Source organism: Puma concolor, chromosome A1, assembly GCF_028749965.1.
Source record: "Puma concolor isolate L17-30 chromosome A1, mPumCon1.1.hap2, whole genome shotgun sequence".
Taxonomy (NCBI): domain Eukaryota; kingdom Metazoa; phylum Chordata; class Mammalia; order Carnivora; family Felidae; genus Puma; species Puma concolor.
The window spans coordinates 44,287,094-44,313,146 of NC_141667.1; the positions used below are offsets into that span (position 1 = coordinate 44,287,094).

Genomic DNA, 26,053 nt, shown 5'->3' on the forward strand with positions numbered 1-26,053 from the left:
GCCTCAAAGCAGGGGAGCAGAGCCCTAATGAGAACCCGGATTCAAGGAGGCTGGAGGCCCTTCCGTTTCCTTTATGCAAACACCAGATTGATCCCAGTAGCTGAAGTGTAGGGGATAGATGATTTGGGGCCTCGAGGGACTCAGTCCCTGCAGTATCTGAGCTGCCTTTCCTGTGTCTGGACTCAGCGTGGGTGGGGCCCCACACCAGTAGTTTCAGAAGCTTACCAACCACAGGCCAAGCCTATTGGCTGAGGTAGAGGCAGGAAGGAGGTGGGGGTGGAGGCCCCAAGGGCCCCCTCCAGAAGCGGGAGGAAAGGCAAGGCCTAAAAGTTCAGGGCGGTTAAGAAATTAGCGTTCCCACCCAAATCACAGAGGCTCTGATCACCATACACACAGGCCTCAGCTTCCCTACCTCTAAAATGGGCAGAAGTATTTTGCCAAAGTAATGCCGGACTTTGATTTCATTTTCCCAGTACCTGGGGCGGTGAAGATTTAGTTCAATTTGTTCATATCATACAGCGTGGGGTCAGCCACAACTGACTGCCCCGGGGATACAGATCAGTGTGGTGATACGACCGACCTAAAGGGAGGAGGGCCAGCCTGCACTCGGCTGGGCTGGGGGGCCACCGCCTATTCTCTGAACACCTGTGATGCCCCCAGAGCACCCCAGTCAGGGGCGGATGTGGTCTCGACTGCTCCTATCTGATCGACTGATGAATGAGACCTCAGGGGAGGACAGAACCACCTGCCTCTTAAGCACCAGCACTACTGAGTCAGACCATGGCAGTCGGCGCGGCAGGCCTTGAATGCAGAGCTCATCCTCATTCACAGACAGAGAGGCCGAGGCCCAGACAAAGGCTTTCCCATGCACCACATTCCTTTTCTTCCTCCCCAGAGCCTACCTTTTCCGGCCCCCTACCAGCTTCCCAGGGCGTCTGCCAGTTCTGATCACCTTAGAGGGCCTGGTGCTGGACACGGCAGTCTGCACCATTTCTGGCATTTGGGTCAGTCTGAGACCCTGAAGGAGTGGGGCAGAAAACGACGTCAGTGGCCGGGGCAGGGCAAGAGACGTGCCGAGAGCACAGGTGACCCTGCCAGACAGCCACCTTGCTCCCCAACCCAATGGCAAACTCCCCAGTGGGTGTTCAGAGTCAAAACCCTGGCTTGCCACGTGCCTTCTGTGTGACCTTGGGAAAGTACCCTACCCTCTCTGGGCTTCTGTTTCCTCCTCTTTCTGATACGGAGTTGGGCAATGGGATACATCGGAGTCCTTCTGGTTTTGACACGCTTGGGATGTAGAAGAAGGGGCAGAGGGAGATCATCCGGACACCTCATCCTGTGTCAATCCTGTCACACTCGTTTGCTCCGGGCAGAGCAGGGCAGGTGATCTGACACACTCAGCCGTCAACCCCTGCGTGACGAGGGCTTCTCCAGAGGACAAGAAAGGAGGTGCCTTTGCTCAGGAGGGCCTGGGTGGGTGTCCTGCACCCTTCACACCACCCTCTGTTCTTGAGCAGCCCCCGTGGGGACGCAATAAAAGGAAGGGCAAGCTGACGGGGACCTCTGCAGCCACCCCAGGTTACAGGCGGCATACCCCACCCCCCTGCAATCGCAGTGCTTAGCAGAGAGGAGCGCGTCAGTGAGGACACGGCACCTCCAACCAGGGCGCTCACAGCAGAGTCGTTTGTAACAGAGGCACACTGGAAACCAGCCTCACGTCTGTAGTGGGGGCTGGCTCGATACACTAAGATACATAATACTCTGCGATGTCACTCGTAAGTTTAAAAACTGAAGCACGTGTTGCATACCCAGCTGGAAAGGCATCTGGTAGACCACCAATATGCAAATAAACTATTTCTACTGCGCACAAAAGAACAGAGTAAAGGGCCAAGAAAAGCACAAGTTGATGGCACCTGTTTGTCATCTCCAGAGAAAGGACGAAGATTGCTGTGACCAAGGAGGGGTAGCATTAGTTTTACCTTCATTCTTAGGACTTTTTAAACAACAGTGTATTCCGGGGTGCCCGGGTGGCTCAGTCGGTTAAGCGTCCGACTTCAGCTCAGGTCATGATCTCACGGTTCGTGGGTTCGAGCCCCGCGTCGGGCTCTGTGCTGACAGCTTGGAGCCTGGAGCCTGCTTCACATTCTGTGTCTCCCTCTCTCTCTGCCCCTCCCCTACTCATGCTCTGTCTCTGTCTCTCTCTCTCAAAAATAAAGTAAAAACATAAAAAATAAATTTAAAAAACCCACAACAGTGTATTTAAACTTTACTTGTGTGCAAAGAAATTAACGAGAAGAAACACCTCTCTCTGAGCCTAAAAGCAGCCGCGGCAGTCATTTTACAGATGGAGAAGCCAGGGCCCAGGGAGAGAACCTCCTATCGGCCATCCCACAGCAAGTTAGTGGAAGAGGCAGGAGTCAGTCCACTGCTGACTCCCAGGGCGGCCCTTTACTCCGCAGGTGCCGCGGCCGGTGGCCGGTGGCCAAAAGCATCTGGGCCTCCTCGTCCAAGCACCTCCGCGTTTGCCATGCTCCCTACTCTTCTGGTGAGCCATGGGTCCAAGGGTGGGCTCTTGCTGTCCACCTTGACTGCTGGCAAGGCAGGGGCGAAGGCTGAGCGCGAGGGTGGGAGCCATTAACCCAAAGACATACAAGCTCCCCAGGGCTGCTGTAGCAAATCACCACAAAGACGGAGCCTTAAAACGGAGTGTGCTCTCCCACAGTTCTGGAGGCTACAAGTCCAAAAGCAAGGTTGTCAGGTGAGTGGGTTCCTTCTGGAGGTTCTGAGGAAGAATCCGTCCTAGCTCCTTCTCCTGGCTTCTGGCAGTTGCCAGCAAGTCTTGGTGTCCCTTGGCCTGTGCGTCCGCATCCTTCCAATCTCTGCTTCTGTTACCGCATGGCCTTCTCCCTGTCCAAATTTTCCTGTTCTCATGAGGATAACTGTCATTGGATGAAGGCCCATCCTAATCCAGTATGACCTCATCCTAACTGGATCCCATCTCCAAAAATAAGGTCACATTCATGGGTTCTAGGTACACACGAGTTGGAGGGGTACAGATAAATTTCCAGTACAGATAAATTTCCTAACATCAAGGCTATTTCCTTAAGGAACGGCAGCAGGTAGGGTGGTGTGGAGCCATGGAGAAATGGCAAGGAGGTCTACAAGGTTCTGGCACACTCAGTGAAAGAACTCCACCATTGGGGGAGAGGGAGACGTGGAAGTAGGTCAGGTTGTACATCACTTATCCGGGGGAAAGCATGGCCGTGGGAGGGGTGTTTTAGGTATTGTAAGGCATCTGGCCTAGATGTTCGGGAAGGTTCAGGTTTGAAAATAAAGTGACAAGATCAACGATTTTCAGGGATTAAAATTCACCTGGCGAGAAATGCCAGGTGACTTGTCTTCAGGTCATGGGCAGGTTTAGATCTCCACACACTGAAGAAGGATGGACGCTCTCTTGCGCCTTCTCTCTGCCCGCGGTGTGCTCACAGGGGCTCCCCCTGCTCTCCCTCCGGGTCCTGCTCTCCCTCCAGGTCATCCTGCACGGTTCACAGTGCTCTGAGGGTGGAGGACACTGAGAAGACAAAGATGGAACCCCAAATGCCCCCAGAACTCGGGCCAACCATCAGGTTCTTCCTTTTATTGGAGGGTGTTCCTACTTTTTCCCGGTTTCTTCTTCGAACATGAATGTTTTACCGAGGCCCTTTAGAAACCCTTTCCTAGGCAGATTTCAGACACTCGTTAACTACCTGATCTACGAATACTGAGAGGTCAGGTGGCCACCCCCCCCCCCCCCCCGCCCCCGCCCCGGCCCAAGAGTGTCACCAGCTTGACCGACATAGCAGCCTGCTTCTGGGCAACTAATTTGAAGTTTTATCTTTCCTGTTCTCTTTACAACAACAACAACAACAAAAGACATGAAGCCCAGGCCCCAAACTCAACACCCAATTTTGGCAAAGATGCAAGTCTTTAGGTGGCTGGGGGCCCTTGAGGGACCTATGCCAGCCACCTGGGAATTCAACTACAAAGGAAAAGAATAGAATTAAAAACATGTACATGTGCAGAAAATGTGTTGCCAAAGATTGAGTCTCTAAGGCAAAGATTATTAGAAATTTTTCTAATCGTCTTAGGTCACAGGGTACAGATGTCCCTTTATAAAACAGAAATCTGGCTTTCAATCTCACAAGATTTTCAGAATGCATATGTATGGAAGCCCGTAAGGGCTTTAGCTGGCATGATTTTACGGATTGGGCAAAAATCATTAGCTCGGAGGCTACATACACACCAACGTCTCCACGATGCTTGGGGCAGAGGGCTCGGTGCCCAGGAAAGTCAGCTTCCTTTCATACTCCCGACCACCCCACCCTCAGCAAACGAAGCTAAAAGGTCAGATTTGCCCTGTTCCTACTGACCAGATGTCAGGGGCCCGGACTTTCCTATTTCCCACTTACCCCAAAACAACTGTCTAGCCCCCATCCCACCAACCTTCAAAACCCAGCGGTCTCAGGAAGCCACCCTTCAGTCCCTCTGCTCCCCTCTGAGCTCAAAGCCACCCTCTCCCTCCTTAGCATGAAAACACAAGGATGCTCATGAAAAATGAGCACAGGACTAGGGCATATAAACAACCAAGGGTCCAAACTGGTTAAATAAGCGATGGAACATCCACAGAATATTAGGTGGCCATTAAAAATCATGTTTCCGTGGACGATTTAACAAAAATGCACCCAGCAAAATATTAACTAGAGTATAGCCACTTTAAAATATATTCCTGGGGCATGGGGGTGGCTCAGTCGGTTGAGCATCCAACTCTCGATTCTGGCTCAGGTCATGATCCCAGGGTCATGGATCCCTGCTGAGTGTGGAGCCTGCTTAAGATAATCTCTCCCACTCCCTCTGCCCCTCCCCTGCTTGTACCCACAGGCGCACTCTCTAGAAAAATATATATATATATTCCCAATTGTGTAAAAATAGTCACCCTCATGTATATTATATATATAGTAGGGAAAATAGAATGACACCGAAATATACACAGAGGCTATGTCTTAATGGTGGGATTAAAAGTGATTTTTAAAGTTCTTTATGTTTTTCCAAGTTCCGAAATTTTGCCTTAAACATTATAATAATCAGAATTAGATTTCTTAAGCGGAATCCTAAATATTTGCTAGGCCTAATCCCCCCTTCTGTTCTTGCCAAAATGTCACCTGACCTCTGCTTGAACTCCTCCAGAGACGGAGAACTCGCTACCTTTCTTCCCCATGAGAAGTAGAATCTGGCTTCCTTTAGCTTCCCCTCACTGGTCACAATTCTGCCTTCTGGAACAACAGAGAACAAGGCTGCTCCCCAAGCCCCCTTGGCAACGCTTCAGAGGGTTGGAGGTAACGGCCAGGCTCCAGGCTTCATTGCCCCAATCCCCAAAGCCTTCCAAGGACATTCATGTTCCCCTGTCTCTCACATCCCTGTTTGCTTTCTTCGGGTCCAACCCAGGCAGTGATGTCCTTAAAGTATAACTGGGTCTCCCTTTTGACATTATGCACACGCCCTCTTATCAACAGCGCACTACTTGCCAGCCCGTGTATCAGGGACTCTCCTGCGTGCATTCTTTCATCTAATCTCTAGAACAACCCTATGACCTGGCAGCTAATCTCATGCCTATCTTACAGATGGAGAAACCGAGGCACGAAGAAGCCACGTCCTTTCCACGGTCACTTCATGGACCTGCGACAGAGCCAGGACTGAAGCAGCACCTAGCCCAGAGCCTGCTGTGCCGAGGGAAGAAAACAATGTGTGAACCCAGCTCTAAAGCCCACACCCTTAGCGTCCATGGTTTTGTTTCGGAATTATTTATGCCTAGGCCTGGGCTCTTCCACGTCAATCACTTCTGCAGCCCTCCCTCTCTCTCTCTCTCCTGGCCTGCTACCCGGAAGGGTTCATGAAGTGCTCCTGAAAAACACCCATTGAGGACCCAGCTGTGGGAGCAGGACCAAGTGAGTTCTCTGACACTCTAGTCAGGGCTGAGGTGCCGGGGCCAGAGCCAAAGCCCGGGGCACTGGGCAGTTCTGACATCATGCCAGGCACACACACAGGGGGGCCACCGCGAGGCACTGGGAGCCCCTCCCCACCCCTGGCAAGCTACCGGGGATGGAAGGTCCCTCTGTACTCCCGTGTCACTTCTACAGGCAAGTCCATGGAAAATTTGTTTCCTTGGTCCCTCCCCTCTGTCCATCCTCTGCCCAAGGCCTCCTGGGGACATGACCACATCACCCATGGTCTCAGTCAAGATGGGTTTAGGAAGGACCACGTGGTGTAGATGGTTCCACAGCACCCAGCTGCCAGCGATCCCCACTCAGGCATTTGTCAGGATGTCAACTCGTCCCAATCAGTGGCTTAGCCTCAGGCCGGGTCTCTCAGCTAAGGCCACCAGGCACAGGAGACTACAGAACTCAGCAAACCCTCTCATCCCTGAACTTGGAAGGACAGAGAGGTCCTAGGGTCAAGCCCCTGTCCGTAGCCAGGGTAGTCCCCGCTGAAAGTTCCGGACTCATTCCTCGCCGCCTGTCGCCTCCACTCTCCCCAAGGAGCCCCACCATACTGGGCTCTCTCTGGTTCAGCCTTGGCTCAGGCTCTTCCCTCTGCCTCGACTGTAACTCCTCCCAAACCTTCAGCACTCAGTCAAGGCATCCCCACACCATCCTTTACCCCAATCCAAGGAGCCGTCCTGTATCTCTTGAGGCTGAAGGAGGTACTATTGTTGCACCCCAGGCTCACCCTGGCTTAGCCTGGCTCTTGTTTGCCCCCATTTGCTCACTCAAATATTTCCACAGCACCTGCTCTGTACCGGCGATGAGCATCAGGTGCGGCAAACCAAGCTCAGCTGCACAGCTTTATCCCCAGCCGGCTCTATGACTTTGGACACATCACACCTCTGTGAACCTTGGTGTCCTCACCTGTGGAGTGGTGAAGACCCTGCAGCTCAGCCTAGCTCCCAGGGCTTTTGCGAGGCCCGCAGGATGTGAGCGTGAGTACTCTGTCAACTGCCTCTAAGGGTGAGTCATCGTTGCCTCGATCTGACCCTTCTGTAGTCTGAGCTCATCTTTGCACCTCCCATCCTTAGAGCCCTGTGTCCCCCCAGGGGACTGACAGCCTGTGAGGATGGCCTTGGGAGCATCCTTGGATAAGACATTGGGCAGGAGCACAGCCTGGAGGGATGGAAACAGGCATGAACTTTAAACAGGACTGGCCTGTAAGTCCCGCCGCACAGGGGCAGGGGCCTGGCATTGCTGGGGCAGGGAAGGAAGGCCAGACTGCCCCGAGGCCACAGAGTGAAGGCTTTGATGCCAAAGGGCTTTGGAATCACTAAGAAGCCACATGAAGCACAGAGTTGGGGTGGGGACAAAGAGCACTGGACTAGGGGGCTGGATACCCGGGATCCGCTCTAAGTTACTCCTTCCCTTCTCCAGGCCTTAACCTCCCATCTGTGTACTGGGTATATCAGCCCAGGAGGTACCCAGGGCCCTTTCCCACTCGGATAGTCTGTGTGGACTTGACTTGCCCTTCAAAGCTTGGGGCGGGAGGGTCCAGTTCAGGCTGTACCAAGGACAGACAGGGACAGCTGGTAAGGCTCTCAGAAGGGCCAGGAGGCAAGGGAACCCATGCTCACTGTTGGAAGGGTCATGCCTAGACCAGGGCTCCTCTTCCAGTCTCCTTCTGTCCCTGCTTAGATGGAAATCACACTTGGCTCACTTTGCAGACTCAGATGCGGACACGGGTTCAGAGAACACGGACCCTCAGACCCTTAGAAGTCATCCCATTCATCTCTCTTCCTCTCCACGCAGAGGGAGAAACCGAGGCCCCGAGAGGACTGAGGGCTTGCTCGGGGATACACAGCCTGTTTATGGCAGAGCCAGAACTGACATCCACCTATCACCAGCTCATTCCAGTCGCAAGCCAGGCTCGGCTTTATCTGCCCACCATCCCTGTCAGCCAGCCCTCTGCTTCCACTGCTTCAGGCAAGCCTCAGTTTCCCTGTGGGAGTAAGGGAAGATGGGACTCTTTCTGGGTCAGAGCTTGGTGAGGTTTTTTGAACTAGGAATAAAGGAGGAGCAAGGAAAGTGGGAGAGGCATTGTACTTGGGGGGAAAACTCATCTTCCTGAACTAGAACTAGGCACAAGGCAGGGAAAGCTTGTCTGGCCTTAGCAAAGCAGGAGCAGAGAGCAGGGAGATTCATGTTTTATGAAAAATAACTACATTTTATGGCAGCTTGGAGCCTCTCAAGGTCTCCAGAGGCTCATCAAGTTTATGGGACCACCTGTCCCCACCTGGCAGAAGGGCAGGCAGTAGTAGGAAGAGAAGTTAGAACTTGAGGGTCCCCTCTTCCCTCTCTGTGCCCGGGGCTGTCCCCCCAAGGACAGTCCTCCGGCCCCAGGCTCTGACCTTCTGGGCTGGTCAGACCTCAAGGGGCAGCTGGGCCCACTGTCAGAAACCCGAGTCGAGTCTCCTGGGTCCTAACCCAGCTCCGAGGCCCCTCGGGGGAGGGACAGGAAGGAAAGGAAGGGCAGCAGCAGGCTGCAGATCTCCTCCCTCTTTGGCCCCTCCCAGCTACCCCCAGGACAGCCCACATGCACCGGCTTTGGGGCCTCGAGGAGGCTCCAGGCCGGCGCTTCTCAAACTTTAAAGCCTGTTGTGAGCACCCGGTATCTCGTTAAAAAAGTCAGGTTCTATTTTGGCAGGTCCGGGGCAGAGCCTGAGATTCTGCATTTCAAACAGGTCCCGGGTGGTGCCGCTGCTGTAAACCCATGGACCATTCTGCGAGGAGCGGCCTTAGAGATAATCTGCCTCCGAACGGTGGGAAAAGCGGAAGGCCCAGAGAGGTCAAGTCACTAGTCCGTGGCCACACAGCGAAGCTGCGCCCAGACCGAAGGAAGAGGGCACCTGCCACAGCACTAGACATTTCCCTACTCAGGCAGCCGGAATTAGCTGCGCTTCCCGGGCCCGGGGGCCGTGTGGCTAAACTCGGCTGCCCCGCGCGGCTCAGCCCGGGGCCGGGGGGTTGGTGGGGGAAAGAGCGTCGCCCGGCCGAGCTTTCCCCGCCTCCCTCCGCGCCGGCCTCTGGCCGTCCTCCGCCTGGCACCCCGGGGCGGGGACCCGCGGGGGGCCGGCGGCGCCGACAGTCCCTGCGGCGGAGCGGTTCCGCACCCTCCTCCCCTCCGAAGGCAAACTTCGCCGCCGGAGCCCTTTACCTTTTTGGGGGCTTTGCAGCAGCTCGGCCGGCTGTGTCCGCAGCCCATCCTCCTCCGGGGACTCCCGGACGCCGCCTGCCTGCTCCGGGGGCCCCGAGGACCCAGCCGCCCGGGCCCCGCCGCCCGCTGCGCGCCCGCCGGCCGGGGCTGCCGGCGAGACCCTGAAACTGAACCTGGAAGCGCAGACTTGAGTCGGAGCTGGGGCGGCCGCGCGCCGTAAATACCCGAAGAGCAGGGCCTCGGGGTTCACGGTGGCACCGCCCGCGGCAAGTGACCAGACTCTCCCTAAATGGTGACAACTTTGGGCCAGGGCAGAGAAGATCCCTATGAACAATGGATGTTTTCCCCGACCCTTGGCAGAGACAAGGCCAGGAAGAAAAATGAAAACAATGACTTAGTAAACACAACAGCTACCATTTACTGGGAGCTGGGTCTGCCCTGGCTACTTTGTACATATTACTTTATTTTTTCCCATCTCCTTGCCACGAAGGTATTATTCCTTCCACTTTACAGGTTACGAAGACGAGGATCGGAGACGTGATTTGCCTTAGCTCACAAAACTAGGAAGTACCAAGAGCCCAAATAAATTCCAGTTCTAACTCCTGAACCTAAGCTTCGAGCCACGTCCCTACAAATACATAATGATACTTTGTTCCGTGGTAATGCCTCGTCACTTCTGGGTCCATAGCTCTTTCCAGTTCACGAGCGTCTGTACTACTCTGTCCATCCTGGATAGATGTTGCCCATCACAACAACCTTGTGGAGCAGACGGGCAGATGCGGTGGGAATAAGGGACATCACATGTCAATGCCCGGGGAAAAGAACTTTTATTTACCCTCACTTTGTTACCAGCTGAGGTTTCTGGGAGTGGCAGTGCAGAAAAAGCACACCTAACTTTGAAACTCAGTGTGCATGTGTGTGTGTGTATTAGCAAATTATACAAGGCCCCGAGACACTTGGGGAGGTATGGCCACGTAAAAGGTGCTCGCGGTCGTGAGTGAGGAAAGAATATGAGACCACATATTCCCCCTCCACAGACTATAAGACCAATTGTAGCAGGCTCTAAGAAAGGAAACTAAAGACCCAGATGATATTAGGCTCATGGAAGGAAGAATAATATAAGACATGTGATTCACAAAATGTGGTCCCCAAATCAGCAGTGCCTGCAGTATCAGATATCTTAGTTAGAAATAGAAATTATCGGGGTGCTTGGGCGGCTGAGTCAGTTACGTGTGCCACTTCGGCTCAGGTCGCGATCTCGTGGCTGGTAAGACTGAGCCCCATATCCTGCTCTGCACTGACAGCATGCAGCCTGCTTGGGATTCTCTCTCTCTCTCTCTCTCTCTCTCTCTCTCTCTCTCTCTCCCCCTCTCTCTCTGCCCCTCCCCTGCTCATGCACGAGCATGCAAGGTTTTTGTTTGTTTGTTGTGTTGTGTTTTGCTTTGCAACCTGAGTTTGAATAAGGTTGGCTAATGGAATTTTCAGGGGTTGATGTACCAGTCAGGTTAGGTTAGGTTAGGTTCTACTGCGATAATGAAACACATAAGTTGCAGTGACTCACCACGAGTAAAGCTAAGTTTTGTTCACACTCCACGTCCAGCGTGGGGAGGCAGGGGGCCCTGCAGTACGCAGACATTCTGCACCGTCCTACGATGCAGTCATTTCAACCCTATGCCTTCAGGGTTCACCAGGGCAAGAGGAGAGCATATAGAAGGGAATGGTGCAAAGGGTCTTAAATGCTTCTGCTCAGAAGTGACACACCTGAAATCCACTCACATTTTATTGGCCAAAGCAAGTCACATAGTCATGCTCTGCTTCAAGGGGGCGGGAAAGTACAATACGTACCCGGAAGGAGAGAACCAGAAATACTGGCCAACAGCAGAAATGTCTACCGTAGTTACCAATCAATGAGCAGGTACGATGTGCCCTCTTCTTGGGCAAGTGGGGTGGCTCACTCATCCTGGTTTGCTCAGTGTTTCTGCACTTTTAGCTCTGAAGGTCCCGTGTCCCCTCAGTCCTGGGCCCACTGGGATATCGGTCACCTTTTGGACAAGGCATAGCGAACGCAAAGGGAAGAAGACTCAGGTCTTGTCCTTGAATTAGTTATAATCTGCTTTTTCTTTTTCTTACATTACACCCATACATAGAAAAAGAGGGAGAACAATAGAAAACAGGTGATAAAGCTAATGTTAAGTTGTGTACTCCTCGGGGAAATTATTAGGATTAAAGAAGGTAAGAGACTGTGGTGGGTAAGGAGAGGGAAGAGGAATTCCAGGAGGAATAGCACAGCCAAAGGACCTTCATGCTGAAAGGAATCCTAGAGTCCCAGGCCGGCTTCTGCTGCTTGCAACTAAGACAAACGTCTCTTACAATGTCCCTTGCAGGTGTTTGTGCAGTCTATGCTTTTGTACTTCCAGTGATGGGGAGACCACTACTTACCTTGCCATATGTAGAGGAAGAGGAGAGGCAGAGAGGAGCAACTACAGCGGGGGGGGGGGGGGGGTAGGGTAGAGTGTGGAGGTGGGGGAGTTGAGGAATGAGGAATTAGAGTTGGTGGCTGGGTTGTGTGTAGGGTTCAAAAGTCGGGGGACGAGGTGCGCTCTTTTGGGAAAGATTGGAAGGAAAAATATGGGGATTATCCTGAACATCTTTCATGAGAGAAGGACAGTATACCCACACAGAAAAAGTTTTGCATAGAATTTCAGGCAATTCAGGGGCGCCTGGGTGGCTCAGTGGGTTAAGCGACTGACTCTTGACTTCAGCTCAGGTCATGGTCCCAGGGGGGTGGGATCAAGCCCCCAGATTCTCTCTCTCTCCTTCTCTCTCTGCCCCTCCCCTGCTCACACACACACTCTCTCTCTCAAAATAAATAAACATTTAAAAAAAAAAAGGATTTCAAGTGATTCAGGGACCCCCTGAAGCCCCTGCAGTAAGGCTATGTGTGCATCTCAGGTTAAGAACCTTTTGAAGTTTATTCATTTTTCAGGGGGGAGCAGAACCCTACGTGGGGCTGGAACCCATGAACTATGAGACCATGACCTGAGCTGAAATCAAGAGTAGGACCCATTGAGCCACCCAGATGCCCCTCAGGTTAGGAACCTTTGAGCTCAGTGGCTGCTAAATGTCTTTAAGCTCTGAAAGCTTTTTTTGTTCAGGTTCTTCTGATTGAGCTCCGTTGGTCCCCAGACGTGTTGTCTGCCTGGAGTGCCTTCCTGCACCGTCCATCTCTGTGGGTTATAGTTTCACCTGAACATCAAGAAGCAGCTCAAATGCTGTCTCCTCCCGACAACCTTGTGGTACCTGTTCCACAGCTCTCTCAGCACACATGCAGTTTTCCTCCGAGTTCTAGTTTGTGTGCTAATGCACTGCAGGTTACATGGCTCCCGTCTCCTCCCTCCTTCCCCATCTGGAACTTTGTAGATCGTGGCAGAGACTCCCAGACACCTTACTCAACTTCCATTCTTCCTGCTTCCTTAATTACAGAATCATATTCTCTGGGTCAGCAACGTGTGGGCTAACAGGCTACTTACCCAGCTTCCCATGCATCTGGGGGTGACTGGTGATATGTCAAGGGAAATTACTGCTTGGGGCTTCCAGGAAAACTTCTAATAGGGAAATGACTCAGCTGGGAGGAGGGATCCCCCTTTTCCTGCCCAGAATACAGACATGATGGCCGACTTCCAGCAGCCATTTTATTACCCTGAGTAAAAAGATAGAACGAACCTGATCTCTGATGAATTTATCGAGCCCCCATACCAGCCTTGATCAACTACTTCCTAATTTTTTCACATAATAGAATAAACAACAACTTTGTTTAAGCCACTGCCATTGACATTTTGTCACTAGCAACAGAATGCAATTTGTAACCAATTCATAAGGTTTGTTACATTGAACTTAGAATATTTTCCTTTTGGAGACACTGTGTGTACCCTAGCTTCAGTTCTGGAGATAGGAAGTGAGGCTCTGCTGAGAAAAGTACCCTGGGCTTGCCAGACCTTTGATGGAAATGTTGGTTTTGATAGCTTCCTCTTGAAATTATGTATAAGAGAAAGAAATGGGAGGAAACCTAAAGTTGTTGAATCTTTAGGCTTTTTGTGGTTGTTAAGTAAGCTCTACCCCAAGGTGGTGATTGAACGCCTGACCCTGAGGACTAGTGTGTTCTACCGATAGAGCCAACCAGGTACCCCAAGTCCTTTGGCTTCAATTAGAGTGTTTCTCAAAGAATCATCTGGAGTCCTCCTCGTGGGTTCAAGCCCCGCATCAGCCTCTGAGCTGAAGGTGCAGAGACTGCTTGAAATTCTGTCTCTCCCTTGCTCTCTCTCTCCCTCAAAAATAAATAAACATTAAAAAAATTATGCTGAATTGTGTTGAACTAATTGATGGGGGAGTTTTTGGAAAGGAGAATGGAGCCTGGGTAATGCTAATTAGTGAAAAGCCACCCCTGCCTATCGTCCCAGGATACCCGTGGATTTGGGGCTGCCTTGGGAGAGGTGGCAGCCAAGATTCACTTCACCATTTTCTTTACCAAGAGTCGATGCACGTCAATAATCATTGGTTAGCATTTTATCTGTTCAATAGAGTTCAGATGGAAGTCTTTGAGGATCTCAATACGGTAATACAGAGTAGGAAAGGCACAATGTCACACGATGAGTTTCTCTAAGGAAAATTGTAGATCACTTCTTTAAGTGGGCTCTAGGTTCTGGAAATATTAGCAATGGACAGGGGTGGACATTTCTTTATATCAGTGGTTCTCAGGGATCAGCAGCATTCACATCTTTTGGGAAGTTGTTAGAAATTCTTCGGCCCCACCCCAGACCACCTGAATCAGAAATGCTGGCTGTGGGGCTCAGGCATCTGTGTTTTACAAATCCTCCAGGCAATTTGGATGTGTGCTTATATTTGAGTTGCTTGACCTTTATGTCCTCCTGATGTCTGACGGTGATTTTTTAACATGAGTTTGGAGGTGAGGTAGGAAGTGGGGTCCAGGGCTCAGTGAGTCTATGTGTGAGCCCGATTTTCCATGTTTGAGACATCCTTGGCTGGGCTGATGTCTAGGTCACCCCTACGTGTACTGCCCTCTCTGTGTGAAACACAAGGGACTGTGCTGTGGGTTCTGAACCAGGCCCATGTGAAACACAAGGGACTGTGCTGTGGGTTCTGAACCAGGCTCCGTGTGAAACACAAGGGACTGTGCTGTGGCTTCTGAGCCACCTTATATCTAGGAACTAAGACTGAGTCCTAGATAGGGTCGTCTGATGAGCGTTTGTTGATTTAAATGTAACTGAATGAGTGGGACTCCAACATTAGCTGGGGTCTTTCCAGATCAGAGATGAATAGTCACTTGCCTGGCTGCACCTAAGTCAGTAATTGGCCTGCCCCTCCTACGTGACCCCCTCATATCCCTTATCAGAGGACGGTTTGTACGTTCTGCGTGTTCTCAATTCCTTTCAGCTTCAGACATATTTACTGTACATCCTTGTTCACTGTATATGCTTGTTTCTAGCACTCTGCTTCATTCTTTATTTTTATTTATTTATTTTAGAGGGGGGATGCAAGTGAGTGAGGGGCAGAAGGAGAGAGAGAGAGAGAGAGAGAGAGAGAGAGAATATCCCACAAGGGGCAGAAAGAAAGGGGTGGCAGAGAGGCAGAGAGGCAGGACCCATCAGGACTCATATTTTTACCTGAAGCAGGGCTCCAGCTCACCTGAAACAGGGTTCATGCTCACCCCGTGTAGGACTGAAACTCAACAACCATGAGATCATGACCTGAGCTGAAGTCAGATGCTTAATGACTGAGCCACCCAGGTGCCCGGTTCTTTAATTTGAACAATGAAGACTTGTCCACCTATGTGTACTGCTATGTAATCACGATTTAAGCCACCCTTTCCTGACCGACAACTGCCCCATCCGTGCCCTTCTGCTCCTCCTAGCCCTGATGCTACCCTCCTTGCTCTGTTCCAGTGAGAGCATCTTCCCTGCAAGAAAGTAACTGGGATGAGAGTCAGAGAATGGTGAGGACGGACACTGAGCTTTCCAAGTCAAAGATTGGAACACACGATTTAACAAAGGAATTTGTGACGTCTGTATTTTGTATTGACCCGATTCTATTCATTCGTTTACACTTTGCCAACATATTGGAACTCCTGGGATACGAGGATTTATGGGGACAAGGAAGTCAAATACTGGTAAATGGGAGTGACCCAGAATATCTGAGAGGCATGATCTAGGTCCACGGCTTAAAGCTGAAATGCCCACAGGGCTGGGTAGGTACAGCAGTGGGGAGGGGGGGTGTCAACTGGAAATCACACAGCCACCTGCAGGGAGCGCCAATGGGTACGTGACAGCGGACGAGCATCAGGAGGGTCTGGCTTCCAAGTGTTCAAGAGAAACTAAGCCCCTGGATGGCTCAGTCAGGTAAGCATCTGACTCTTTTTTTTTTTTTTTTTAAATGTTTATCTATTTTTTGAGAGAGAGAGAGCAAGTGGGGGAAGGGCAGAGAGAGAGAGGGAGACAGAGGATCCAAAGCAGGCTCTTCACTGACAGCAGAGAGTCTGATGTGGGGCTCAACCCCACAAGCCATGAGATCATGACCGGAGCCCAAGACTGACACTTAACCGACGGAGGCCACCCAGGCGCCCCAGGCATCTGACTCTGGATTTCGCCTCAGGTCATGGTCTCAGGGTGGCTTGAGCCCTGGGTCAGGCTCTGAGCTGACAGCATGGAGCCTGCTTGGGATTCTCTCTCTCCCTGTCTGTCTGCCCCTCTCCCGAGCTCTCTCTCTTTCTGTCTCTCTCTCAAAAGAAATAAATAAACTAAAAAAAAAAAGAGAGACAGAGAGACGAGAAATCCGTTTTTGTCTTATTTTGTTTTTTAATGTATAAGCCCCCCCCCCCCAATCATGCAAGCTAAATAAAACATTTGCAGAAGGTGCTACTGCCTCTGCTCCAGGTAGACAAGTAATGTAACAAGGGGTATGGAAAAGTACCACGAAGCAGGAGTAGCGAATTCTGCCTGGGAGAGAGCAGGACACAGCAGGCTTCACCAAGGATGTGATGTTTGAGCGCCAGCTACGTAGATGAAGCAGGGGTTCTTCTTGTAAAGAAAGTGATGGATGTAACTAACCATATTGTGGTGATAATTTTGCAGTTTACACATGTATAAAAGTAAAATAAAAAAAAGGGGCCGCCTGGGTGGCTCAGTGAGTTAGGCCCCGAGCCTCTTGATCACACGGGTTCATGAGTCTGAGCCCCACGTCGGGCTCTGCGCTGACAGTGGAGACCCTGCTTGGGATTCTCCCTCTCTCCCTCTCTCTCTGTGCCTCCCCCGCTTACACAATCTCTCTCTGTCTCTCTCTCTCTCTCTCTCAAAATAACAAATACACTTAAAAAAAAATAAAGAAAAAAAAGGAAGAAAGAGAGTGGGGAAGACCTTTCAGGCCCAGGGCTGTGTGGGTTTTCGGGGTGGCTCAGTGCCTCAGTATGGCTGGAGGGCTGGCAAACGGGGGGGGGGGGGGGGGAGCGCAGGAGTTGCAGACAGGCGGGAGAGGCCTTGAAGGCCCAGCCAAGCTGCTTTTACTCTGTCCCGTGGGCAGCGGGAGAGGCACCATCAGACTGCTGTTATAAACGCTCACTCTGGGGCGCGGGTGGAGAGTGGGCAAAGAGCACTGGCCTGGAGCCGTCCAGTAGCCCCCGGAATGGTTCCTAAGAGAACTGGTGAGGGTCCAAAAGGCACTTTGGTCCAGGACTGCAGCCCCCAGGGTCCAGCTCAGGCCCTGCCCTCACGGAACTCCCAGCCTAATATAATATGGTAACTACGGCGGGCGGGCACTGCAGAGTATGGGGTGCCTCGGGTAGGCGGAGAGCTGTTTCCTCCCCTCTTAGCCTGGGAGGTGGCAGCTAGAAGCCAGCAGTGTTGTGGTTACCAGGGCCTTGGGTTACAACACGTTTGTTTTTTGTTTTGTTTTAAAAACGTTGCAATACCTTTTAAATCAGGGCCCTGGACAGGATCCAAGGACAGTAGCAAGGACCAGCCCCTTGGCACTTCTTAAAGAAGCAGCTGCAGAGGGTGTCGGCCGCAGGAACCTGGACTGCTGGAAAAGCCCGAGTTCAGGCAGGGCTTGGACGTTGGGCAAGGCTGGAAGGAGGTCGAACCTCCAGCTCACCCCACTCCCCCTCGACGCGCTTTTGTGTCTAGAGCACTCGAAGATGAGGAGTCCTCCTAGTTGTCTCGGAAAACCAGAAGCAGTGGGTAGAGGAACCCTGGAATGTAGAGTCCGCCTCCTTGGGAGGAAAGAACTGCCAACTGGCCCAAGATTCGGGGGTCTGGTTTGACCAGGAGTGAGTGCCCCGTTGCGGGAGGTATGTTAACAGAAGCTAACTTTGGTAGGGCGGGTTGGAGAAAGCATGCAAGGATCTGCTGGGGTACGGGTCCCGAAAGAGCGGATGCTCAGGTCCATTGTCATTGCCACGGAAAGAGATCTTTGTTTTGATCCCTTTTCAGAGACAGAAGTTATTCCTCAAATGAGTCAAGACTGAGATTCAAGACACTTTTGTTCCAGTACACTGTTGGTGGGGATGTAAAGTGGTGTGGACACTATGGAAAACAGTGTGGAGTTTCCTTTAAAAGTTAAAAATATGGTAAAATCATCCAGTAATTCCACTTCTGGATATATATCCACAAGAACTGAAATAAAGATCTTAAAAAAAAATTTTTTTTAAATGTTTATTCATTTTTGGCAGAAAGAGAGATAGAGAGAGAGCAGGGAAGGAGCAGAAAGGGAGAGGGAGACGCAGAATCTGAAGCAGGCTCCAGGCTCTGAGCTGTCAGCACAGAGCCTGATGTGGAGCTCAAACTCAGAAACTGGGAGATCATGACCCAAGCCAAAGTCAGGTGCTTAACTGACTGAGCCACCAAGGTGCCCCGGAAATCAGGATCTTGAAGAGATATCTGCACACCCATGTTTATTACAACATTATTCGCCATAGCTAAGATATGGAAACAGCCCAAATGCCCACTGACAGATGAACAGATAAAGAAAATGTGGTGTGTACGTACATACAGTGGAATATTAACCTTTAAAAAGAAGGAAATTTAGGGGTGCCTGGTGGCTCAGTCTGTTAAGCATCTGACTCTTGATTTCGGCTCTCATCATGATCCTGTAATTTGTGAGATTGAGCCTGAGTCAGGCTCTGGGCCGGCAGCTTGGAGCCTGCTTGGAATTCTCTCCCTCCCTCTCCCTCTCTCTCTCTCTCTCTCTCTGCCCCTCCCCCATCTGTGTGTGTGCACACAGGCGCGCGCTCTCTCTCTTTCTCAAAATAAATTTGAAAAACATTTAAAAATCTTAAAAAAATAGAAGGAAATGTTGCCACTTGTGACACATGGATGAATCTTTAGGACTAATGCTTCGTGAAATAAGTCACAGGAGGACAAATACTGAATGATGCTACTTACATAAGGGTTCTCAAATAGTCAAACTCATAGAAGCAGAGAAGAGAAAGATGTTTCTAGAGCTCTGTGGTACAACCTAGTGCCTATAGTTAACAACACTCAATTGTTACCAGGGTGTGGATCTTAGGTTAAGTGTTCTTACCACAAAAACAGAGCGAAACAAAAACCAAAAAAATAAAGAAGCACAAAGGAAACTTTTGGAAGTGATGGATATGTTTATTGACCTTGATTGTGGTGATGGTTTCAGGGGTCTATGCATATGTCCAAACTCATGGAATCATATACATTAAATACGTCCATTTCTTCTCTGTCAGTTATATACCACAAGAAATGATGAATGGATTAATTGGATGGATTCGGATCCATGGGCTACAGAGGTTACATGAACCTCTTGAATGGTGTGTGTATGAGTGATTCCATTTTGGTCTATAGCTTTAATCGCCATCACTATCACTTACTGATGATTTGTTATGATATGCTAAAGTCTTTACATCCTTTACCACATTTCATCATCAGGAACCATCCACTGTAAAGTGAAAACTCAGTTTGGGGGAGTGTAAGAACTTGCTTCGTGTCATAAGCTGGATCAGGCAGATGTTAATCGGTCTTCCCTACCTGAGCTCTAAACTACTCTGATGAATGACTCCAGCTTCTCCAAGAGATCTGTGACCCCAGAAGGGTGAAGAGAAAACATTCTAGGTCTCTAGAGCTTTATTTCTCTACGGGACTATGGGGAATAGGGGATAAGGGGTGGAGGTGGAGGAGAAAGCCAGCCAGCCAGCCAGCCAGCCAGCCAGCCAGCCAGCCGGAGCAGGAGAGCGCCCACGCCTCCAAGAGCTGCTATTTAGAGCAGCCGAGAGCCCCCAGAAAGGATGATAAGGGGGCAGGCAGGGGAGAGCAGTTGTAAAAGGAGCCCCAGGAGGGGGAGGGGGCTATCTCCTCCCCCGGCCCTGCTGCCTCCAGCTCACTCTGTCGCCTGATGTCTAAATAAGGCTTACAGGCACATTCTAGGCAGCTAAAAATAAACTCCTGCCCCCCCCCCCCCCTCCTGCCCTTGGGCTCTGACGACCTCCCCAGCCCTGTCAGGGCTCCCCTGGCCAGGACCAGCTCTCCGGCGCACGCCCTCTAAGCTACAGGATCGCACTTCGCTGGGGACCCCAGGGTTCTGGTGGGTGTTCTTCTGAAGCAAGAAATACCGCACCAGATGTCAGGACTCCTGAGTCCTACTCTCGGCTCTGCCCTAACAAACCTGGACAAGTCCTTCTTTTCTCTGAACTCAGTCTCCCCACACATAAAATGCGGGCGTTGGAATAATGATATAAAGCCGTGGCATTTTTGAGTGAAGTCAGGATCCCACACTCTGGGGTCAAACTTCAGTTTGCCCACTGCAGCTCTTTGGGGGTATATCTTGTCTTGCAAACTTATTTTTAGCTCACGAGGTCTTTTATAACGATCTGAATTAGCTGCCCATACGTGACGATTTGAAGAATTCACATAAAATTCTGTATTTCCAGCTTCTCTTGAAAAATCAGATCTGTCCCCACCGGGCCAGTGTGTCTGCCAATAGGAGCTCCGATTGGGTGACGGCCGCCCCCTGCCGGCGGGATGTATGTACTACAGGTGGCGGCCGACACCTTCACCCACGGTTTCTGCCCAGCCCTGCAGGCCACAGTGTGCGAGATGCCTGGCGTGACAGCGGTGAGTGCTTAGAGTGCAGGCCGATTGAGGTTTGCATCCCAGAGCCCGAGACTCTGGCATTGCTCTGCCGAAGGAATGATCGCGACAGCTAATGAAATGCCTTGGAAACGCTACAGGACCCTTGAAGAGGTTGTGACGATGGTGCTGCCTAACCAAATTCTGGTGCCAGTGCATTGCTAGCTCCCGTCCCAGAGTCCAGGTTGGAGGTCCTAGGATGGGGCAAGATCCTCATACTCCCACCCTAGCCCCCCACCCCCGTTGGGAGTTATCAGAGGGTTAAGATTCTTTTCAGCCTTGCCTGGACCTCCTGTGAAATCCATGGGATTTTCCTTGGTTGGAAAATTACTGACAGTTTGCAGCCAGGGTCTGTGCAACTCAAACAATCTTTGAGGGCTACTTTGGAGACCAGCAGGGGAGCAGGGAGAGAAGCGGGAGGGAGGAAGGGTAGGAACGGTGGAGCAAAGCTCTTCCAAGAACAGGCTTCTGGTCAGCCTGCTTGGACTCACCCAACTCCCTGGAGCTGGATGCTGCATCTGGACCAGCCCTCAGGCATCATGAAATCCATCCGCCTCAGCATGCAGTAGGGGGAATGCGGTGCAGAGACGAGGACCTGGGAGTGCAAGGCTCTGTACTTCCAGCTGTTTCAGTAAACCGAGGAGGAGGGGGAAGGTCACCGGATGCCTTCCCAGGGAGGAAATAGTGACTATCTGTGCTTATCTCTGCCACCCAGTGGTGGAGACGTCCATCAGTCTGGACCCTGGCTACGCTCATTGCGGTCCCCCGGCCAGCAGCACGGTCTCCCAGGAGAACTCGTGGAGAACTTGTGCAAATTCTTGGGCTCCACCCCAGACCTGGGGAATCATTATCTGCAGTTTTAGCGAGATCCCTAGTGTTTTGCATGCATTTTATCCTGAGATAAAAGCGGCTTTAGACCAGTGGTTCTCACTGTTGGCTTCACCTTGGAATCCCCTGGGGGACTTTTAAAAATGCTGATGTCTGGAGCACAGCCTGGGCCCGAGCTCTCAGGTAGTTTGCTTAAAGGTCCTCAGGTGACTTCAGTGTGTGCCAGCATGGAGATCACAGCTCTAAGCAAAGGCTCTAAGAAGATAAAAATCTTTGGGAATCAGAGCCGTGCAATTTTGTACAGGGGCCTGCAGCTCTGGGCCCTCAGACTCAGGCTGGTGAAGGAGGTCAGGTAGGCCCGGTCGGGGCTTCGGAGGCACCTTCCCCAGCAGAGCCTGCCTGACCAGGCCACCCCTGCTCCCCAGGGCATTGTCAGGCCTCTAGGTGCTCAGGTTTCAGACAGGCAAGGTGGGAAGCAGGCGCTGCTCCTGTCACCTCTGCAATCCCGCCCAGGGGTGCGGCCCGGAGCCAGCCCATTAGAAGGTGTCGCCTAAAGTTAGAAATGCCATTGACCCTTTAGAGAAAAAATTTTGCCATCAGTGGAAAACTTTCTTGCCTAGAGCATCCCCTTCTGATATCTGCTTCTGATTCTCTGGGGGGCACGGTGCCTTTCATAGCCTCCAAAGTTGTAGGTAACTCATGACAACAATGGAATGTCATCACTGCCTATGGACATGTAAATGCATGTCCTGTGGAGTGTAAACGACTTCTCTCTGCCATCTCCCCACCCCTTTCTTGCCCCCATTTGTACACTTATCTCAATATTCTGGATCTACAAATGTGTCTGCTCTTCAGACTTTGCTCTGGTTGTAACATCTGTTTCCCTCGGTAGAGTTCAAGTTAAACAAAATCTCTCACGTGTGCTCATTTTCTATCTGTATGAGAGCTATGATTTTACCTTCTTTTTGAAAATGATCCGGTACTGACCAGAATAACCATGGTTTAACGCCAGATGTCCAGACTAAGCTTGGGTTGAAACCCCACAGAGACCAGGCTGTAACAAAAGTGAGAGATGGGATGCGTTGCCTAGAGGGGCTATGGAGACTGCTGAGCCCAGACCCCACCTAAAGGGTCAATGACAGTTCAGCTTCAATGGACTGTTGCCCTGTGGGAGGGCAAGCTGGTGTGTCCAGATTCTCTGATTTTTTCAGAAAAAGTTGGAAATTCACAATTTAATGAGGAATCACTTGTTTTCATTATTCGTTGGCAACTAAGTAAATTTCTAAGACACACCTTACAAACAAATCATGTTTGAGGCTGGTGTTGCCTGTCTGTGACCTCTGCATCTGCCTCCGTGCCTGCTTCATAGGCATTTGAAGTGATAAGTGATGTGGAAAGCGTTGGGGTTTGGAGCTGAAGGCCGAGAAAGAATTCTTGAGACATCTTCAGTGCAAAAAGGTGGTTTCATTAAAGCACTGGGGACAGGACCCGTGGGCACAAAGAGCTGCCCCAGGATTGTGAAGCGTGATGGATTATATACTTGGGAGTTGGGGGAGGTAAAGGCAATGGGAAGTTTCCAAAAGGATTTTCATATGTTAAGAAGACTCATGGATCCTGGAGGCCTAGCTAAGATTGTCTCTCCCCCTAGCAAAACTTTAACAGTAAGATAGTAGGGAGTTCCTGGAGGAATGTCATACTCTACCTGCCTCAAGTATTTGTCTGTCAGTGGGCTGCCGGCTATAAGGAACTTTAATTTCATCTACCATTTCCTTCTGCCTTTGTTCCCCACGTCAGTAAGCACTCCTCATTACACTCAGGGAACTCACCATTCCAGCCTTTATGCACACGCTGGGTCTCCAGCGACATTCACTCTCACCCCACACTAGCACGACATAGGTCATCCTGGACCATGTTATTCCGGGGCTCAGACCCTGTTACTCCTTCAGGAAGCCCATGACCGTGAACGTTAGGGTGATAACAATTTCCAGTGTTTCCAACCCATCACTCTTAGAATGTGATTTCTTCAAGGACAAGAGCCTTGTTTTAATAATTGCCGCTTTTATGTATGTGTGCACCTGTTGTCTGCCTGGTGCATCACATTACTGGATGTCAATCTTAGCTACATATTAGAATTGCCTGGAATTAAAAAATACACCAATGCCGGAGATTTAGATATAATTGGTCTGGAGTGTGGGCCTGGGGATGGGGATTTTTAAACGCTCCCTAGATGATAGTGGTGCGGAGCCCTCCTGGGAACCATGGCCTGGTGGTCTTGGCCGTGTTCAAGTTTCACATTGGCTTTTAGCCCAAATGTTTCTCATTTGTCTCCAGGGTGGTCAAAGTCCACCTCCTCAGAGATTTCTTACCAGACTCAAGAAGGCAACCCCCCACACTTTGTATTTCTTGTCTTCTGGTATAATTACTCTGGGGATATTGATGAGGTTTTGGAATGGTGGGGATTCAGAGCTGACAGCCAAGAAAGAATTCTTGAAGACATGTTTGGTGTAAAAAGGTGATTTTATTAAAGCTCAGGGACAGGACCCGTGGGCAGAAAGACCTGCCCTGGGGTTGTGAGGGGTGACTCGTTATATACTATGGAGTTGGAGAGGTAAAGGCAAACCCGAGGCCTCCAGAAGGACTTTGATGTGCTGAAGAGGACGCCTAAGATACCAGGGGCCTTGCTGTTGTCAAGCTAAGGTTGTTTTTCCTCTAGTAAGGCATTAACCTTAGGACAGTAGGGGGTCCCTGGAGAAATGTTCTACTCTGTATTTGCCCCAAGTACTGGTCAATGGGCTGCAGGTTATAAGGAAATTTGATTTTACTGCCATTTCCTTCTGGCCTTTGTTCCCCATATCACTTTGGAGGGAAAAGTGATGTTGGGGCTCCAGGAAACTGTAGGTTTCTGGAGATTAGGCTATTGATAGGATTGCCTTTTTCTTTTTAAAAAAAAAAAATTTTTTTTTTAACGTTTATTTATTTTTGAGACAGGGAGAGACAGCATGAACAGAGGAGGGTCAGAGAGAGAGGGAGACACAGAATCTGAAACAGGCTCCAGGCTCTGAGCTATCAGCACAGAGCCTGACGTGGGGCTCGAACTCACGGGCCGCGAGATCATGACCTGAGCCGAAGTCAGATGCTTAACCGACTGAGCCACCCAGGCGCCCCAGGATTGCCTTTTTCTTGTAATTTACTAAGATATTTGTAAACTCATGGAGACTCGTGTCCTGCAGGACTGTGATCTCCCTCAGTGAACCATTTGTTTTCTTCCCTTTCCTTTGTTCTTGGGCAGCCAGGAGTGCCTGAGGACTATCACACGTATCCCACCTGGGGGTGGGGGTGGGGGTGGGGGTGCTAGCTAGTATTTTGCCCTCAGCTTGCCTTATGGTCCCTCATCAACGTCTTGTGTATGTCCTTATCTACTGATGGAGTGCCTTTCTGGAATAGACTTTATTGGGATGGGGGAGGATTGTAAGGGTGGGGGCGGGGCCTTTATATAGTTCAACTGTTAAATCTGTAAGTTACCGGGCACCTGGGTGTCTCAGTTGGGTAAGGACCTGACTTCGACTCAGGTCATGATCTCCTGGTTTGTAAGTTTGAGCCCTAGGTCCGGCTCTGTGCTGACAGGCTGGAGCCTGGAGCCTGGAGCCTGCTTCTGATTCTGTGTCTCCCTCTGTCTCTACCCTTCCCCTGCTCACTCTGTCTCTCTCTCTCTCTCTCTCTCAAAAAAAAATAAACATTAAAAAAAAATGTGTTCAAAATTAAAAAAAAAAATCGGTAAGTTATTTGTTGAATGAATAGCACCAGAAGTAGTTTATCATCATCATCATCATCATCATCATCATCTTTGTTTTGCAGATGAGGAAACTGATGCCAGAGAGGTTAAGGTCCTTAGCTAGGCTCTCTCACCGGACAAAGGCCTGGGTCTGCCTGACATGAAGTAAGCACTCTGAACAAGCCGCTGTCCTGTTTCACCTTCCACTTTGGTTATGGTCTTGGTTTCCAGTCACTGTGTCTGTGGCCTTCCAACATCTCCAAAGCCCTTCAAATGGAGGTGTCAGATACTGTCATGCATGAGGAATGTGCCCACTCATTGAGAGATCCTCCAAGGTGGCATTAACTTTTTATGCCCAAGATCATTAAGTTCTTGTGTGAAGGAGTGTGCCTGGTATTGAGGAGTGGGGAGGAAGTGGGTAATGGGGTTGAGGGGCTTTGGCAGGTACAAAGATGGAGAAGGAATGATGCTGGAAGAAAGTCAGTGCACACTCCCTCTCTATTTCCCAATGAGGCTCCCGGGGATACCAGCACTGGCACCCAGTTCCCCTACCCACCACCCACACAGCCACCACCGAGTGCAGCCACATGGACATCTCTCATACCACTGTGGGATCAGCTTTAGAAGTGAGTTCTTTTTTTTTTACTTTCTTAAAAATTTTTGCTTGTTTTTTAATTTTAGAGGGAGAGCGCATGCATGAGTGGGGAGAGGGGCAGAGGGAGAGAGAAAATAAATCTTCTTTTTTCTAATTAATTTATTTTTGAGAGAGAGAGAGAAAGTGGGAGCGTACAAGAAGGGGGTGTCTCAAAGTCACCAACTGTGAGATCATGACCTGAGCTGAAATCAAGAGTCAGATCCTCAACTGACTGAACCACCCAGGCGCCCCGAGAGACAGAGAATCTTAAGCAGTCTCCACGCTCAGTCCACAGCTGGATCGCGACCTGAGCTGAAATCAAGAGTTGGACACTCAACTGACTGAGCCACCCAGGCACCCCAGCAGAAGTGAGTACTAATTTTGCTTCTGCTGTGTCATTGGACAAGTCCTCTACCTCAAGGGGCC

General features: G+C 50.7%; 1 protein-coding gene across 1 annotated transcript in view; it reads right to left on the minus strand.

Annotated features, from left to right (window-relative positions):
* The window catches only part of CCDC69 (coiled-coil domain containing 69), a 34,398-nt gene extending 24,981 nt beyond the window's left edge, over nt 1–9,417 (minus strand). Inside the window, exon 1 of the mRNA XM_025923798.2 lies at nt 9,235–9,417. Coding sequence (XP_025779583.2) covers nt 9,235–9,282 — 48 coding nt within the window. The 5' untranslated portion in view covers nt 9,283–9,417. The remainder of the gene's footprint in view (nt 1–9,234) is intronic.
* Nucleotides 9,418–26,053: the final 16,636 nt, after the last annotated feature.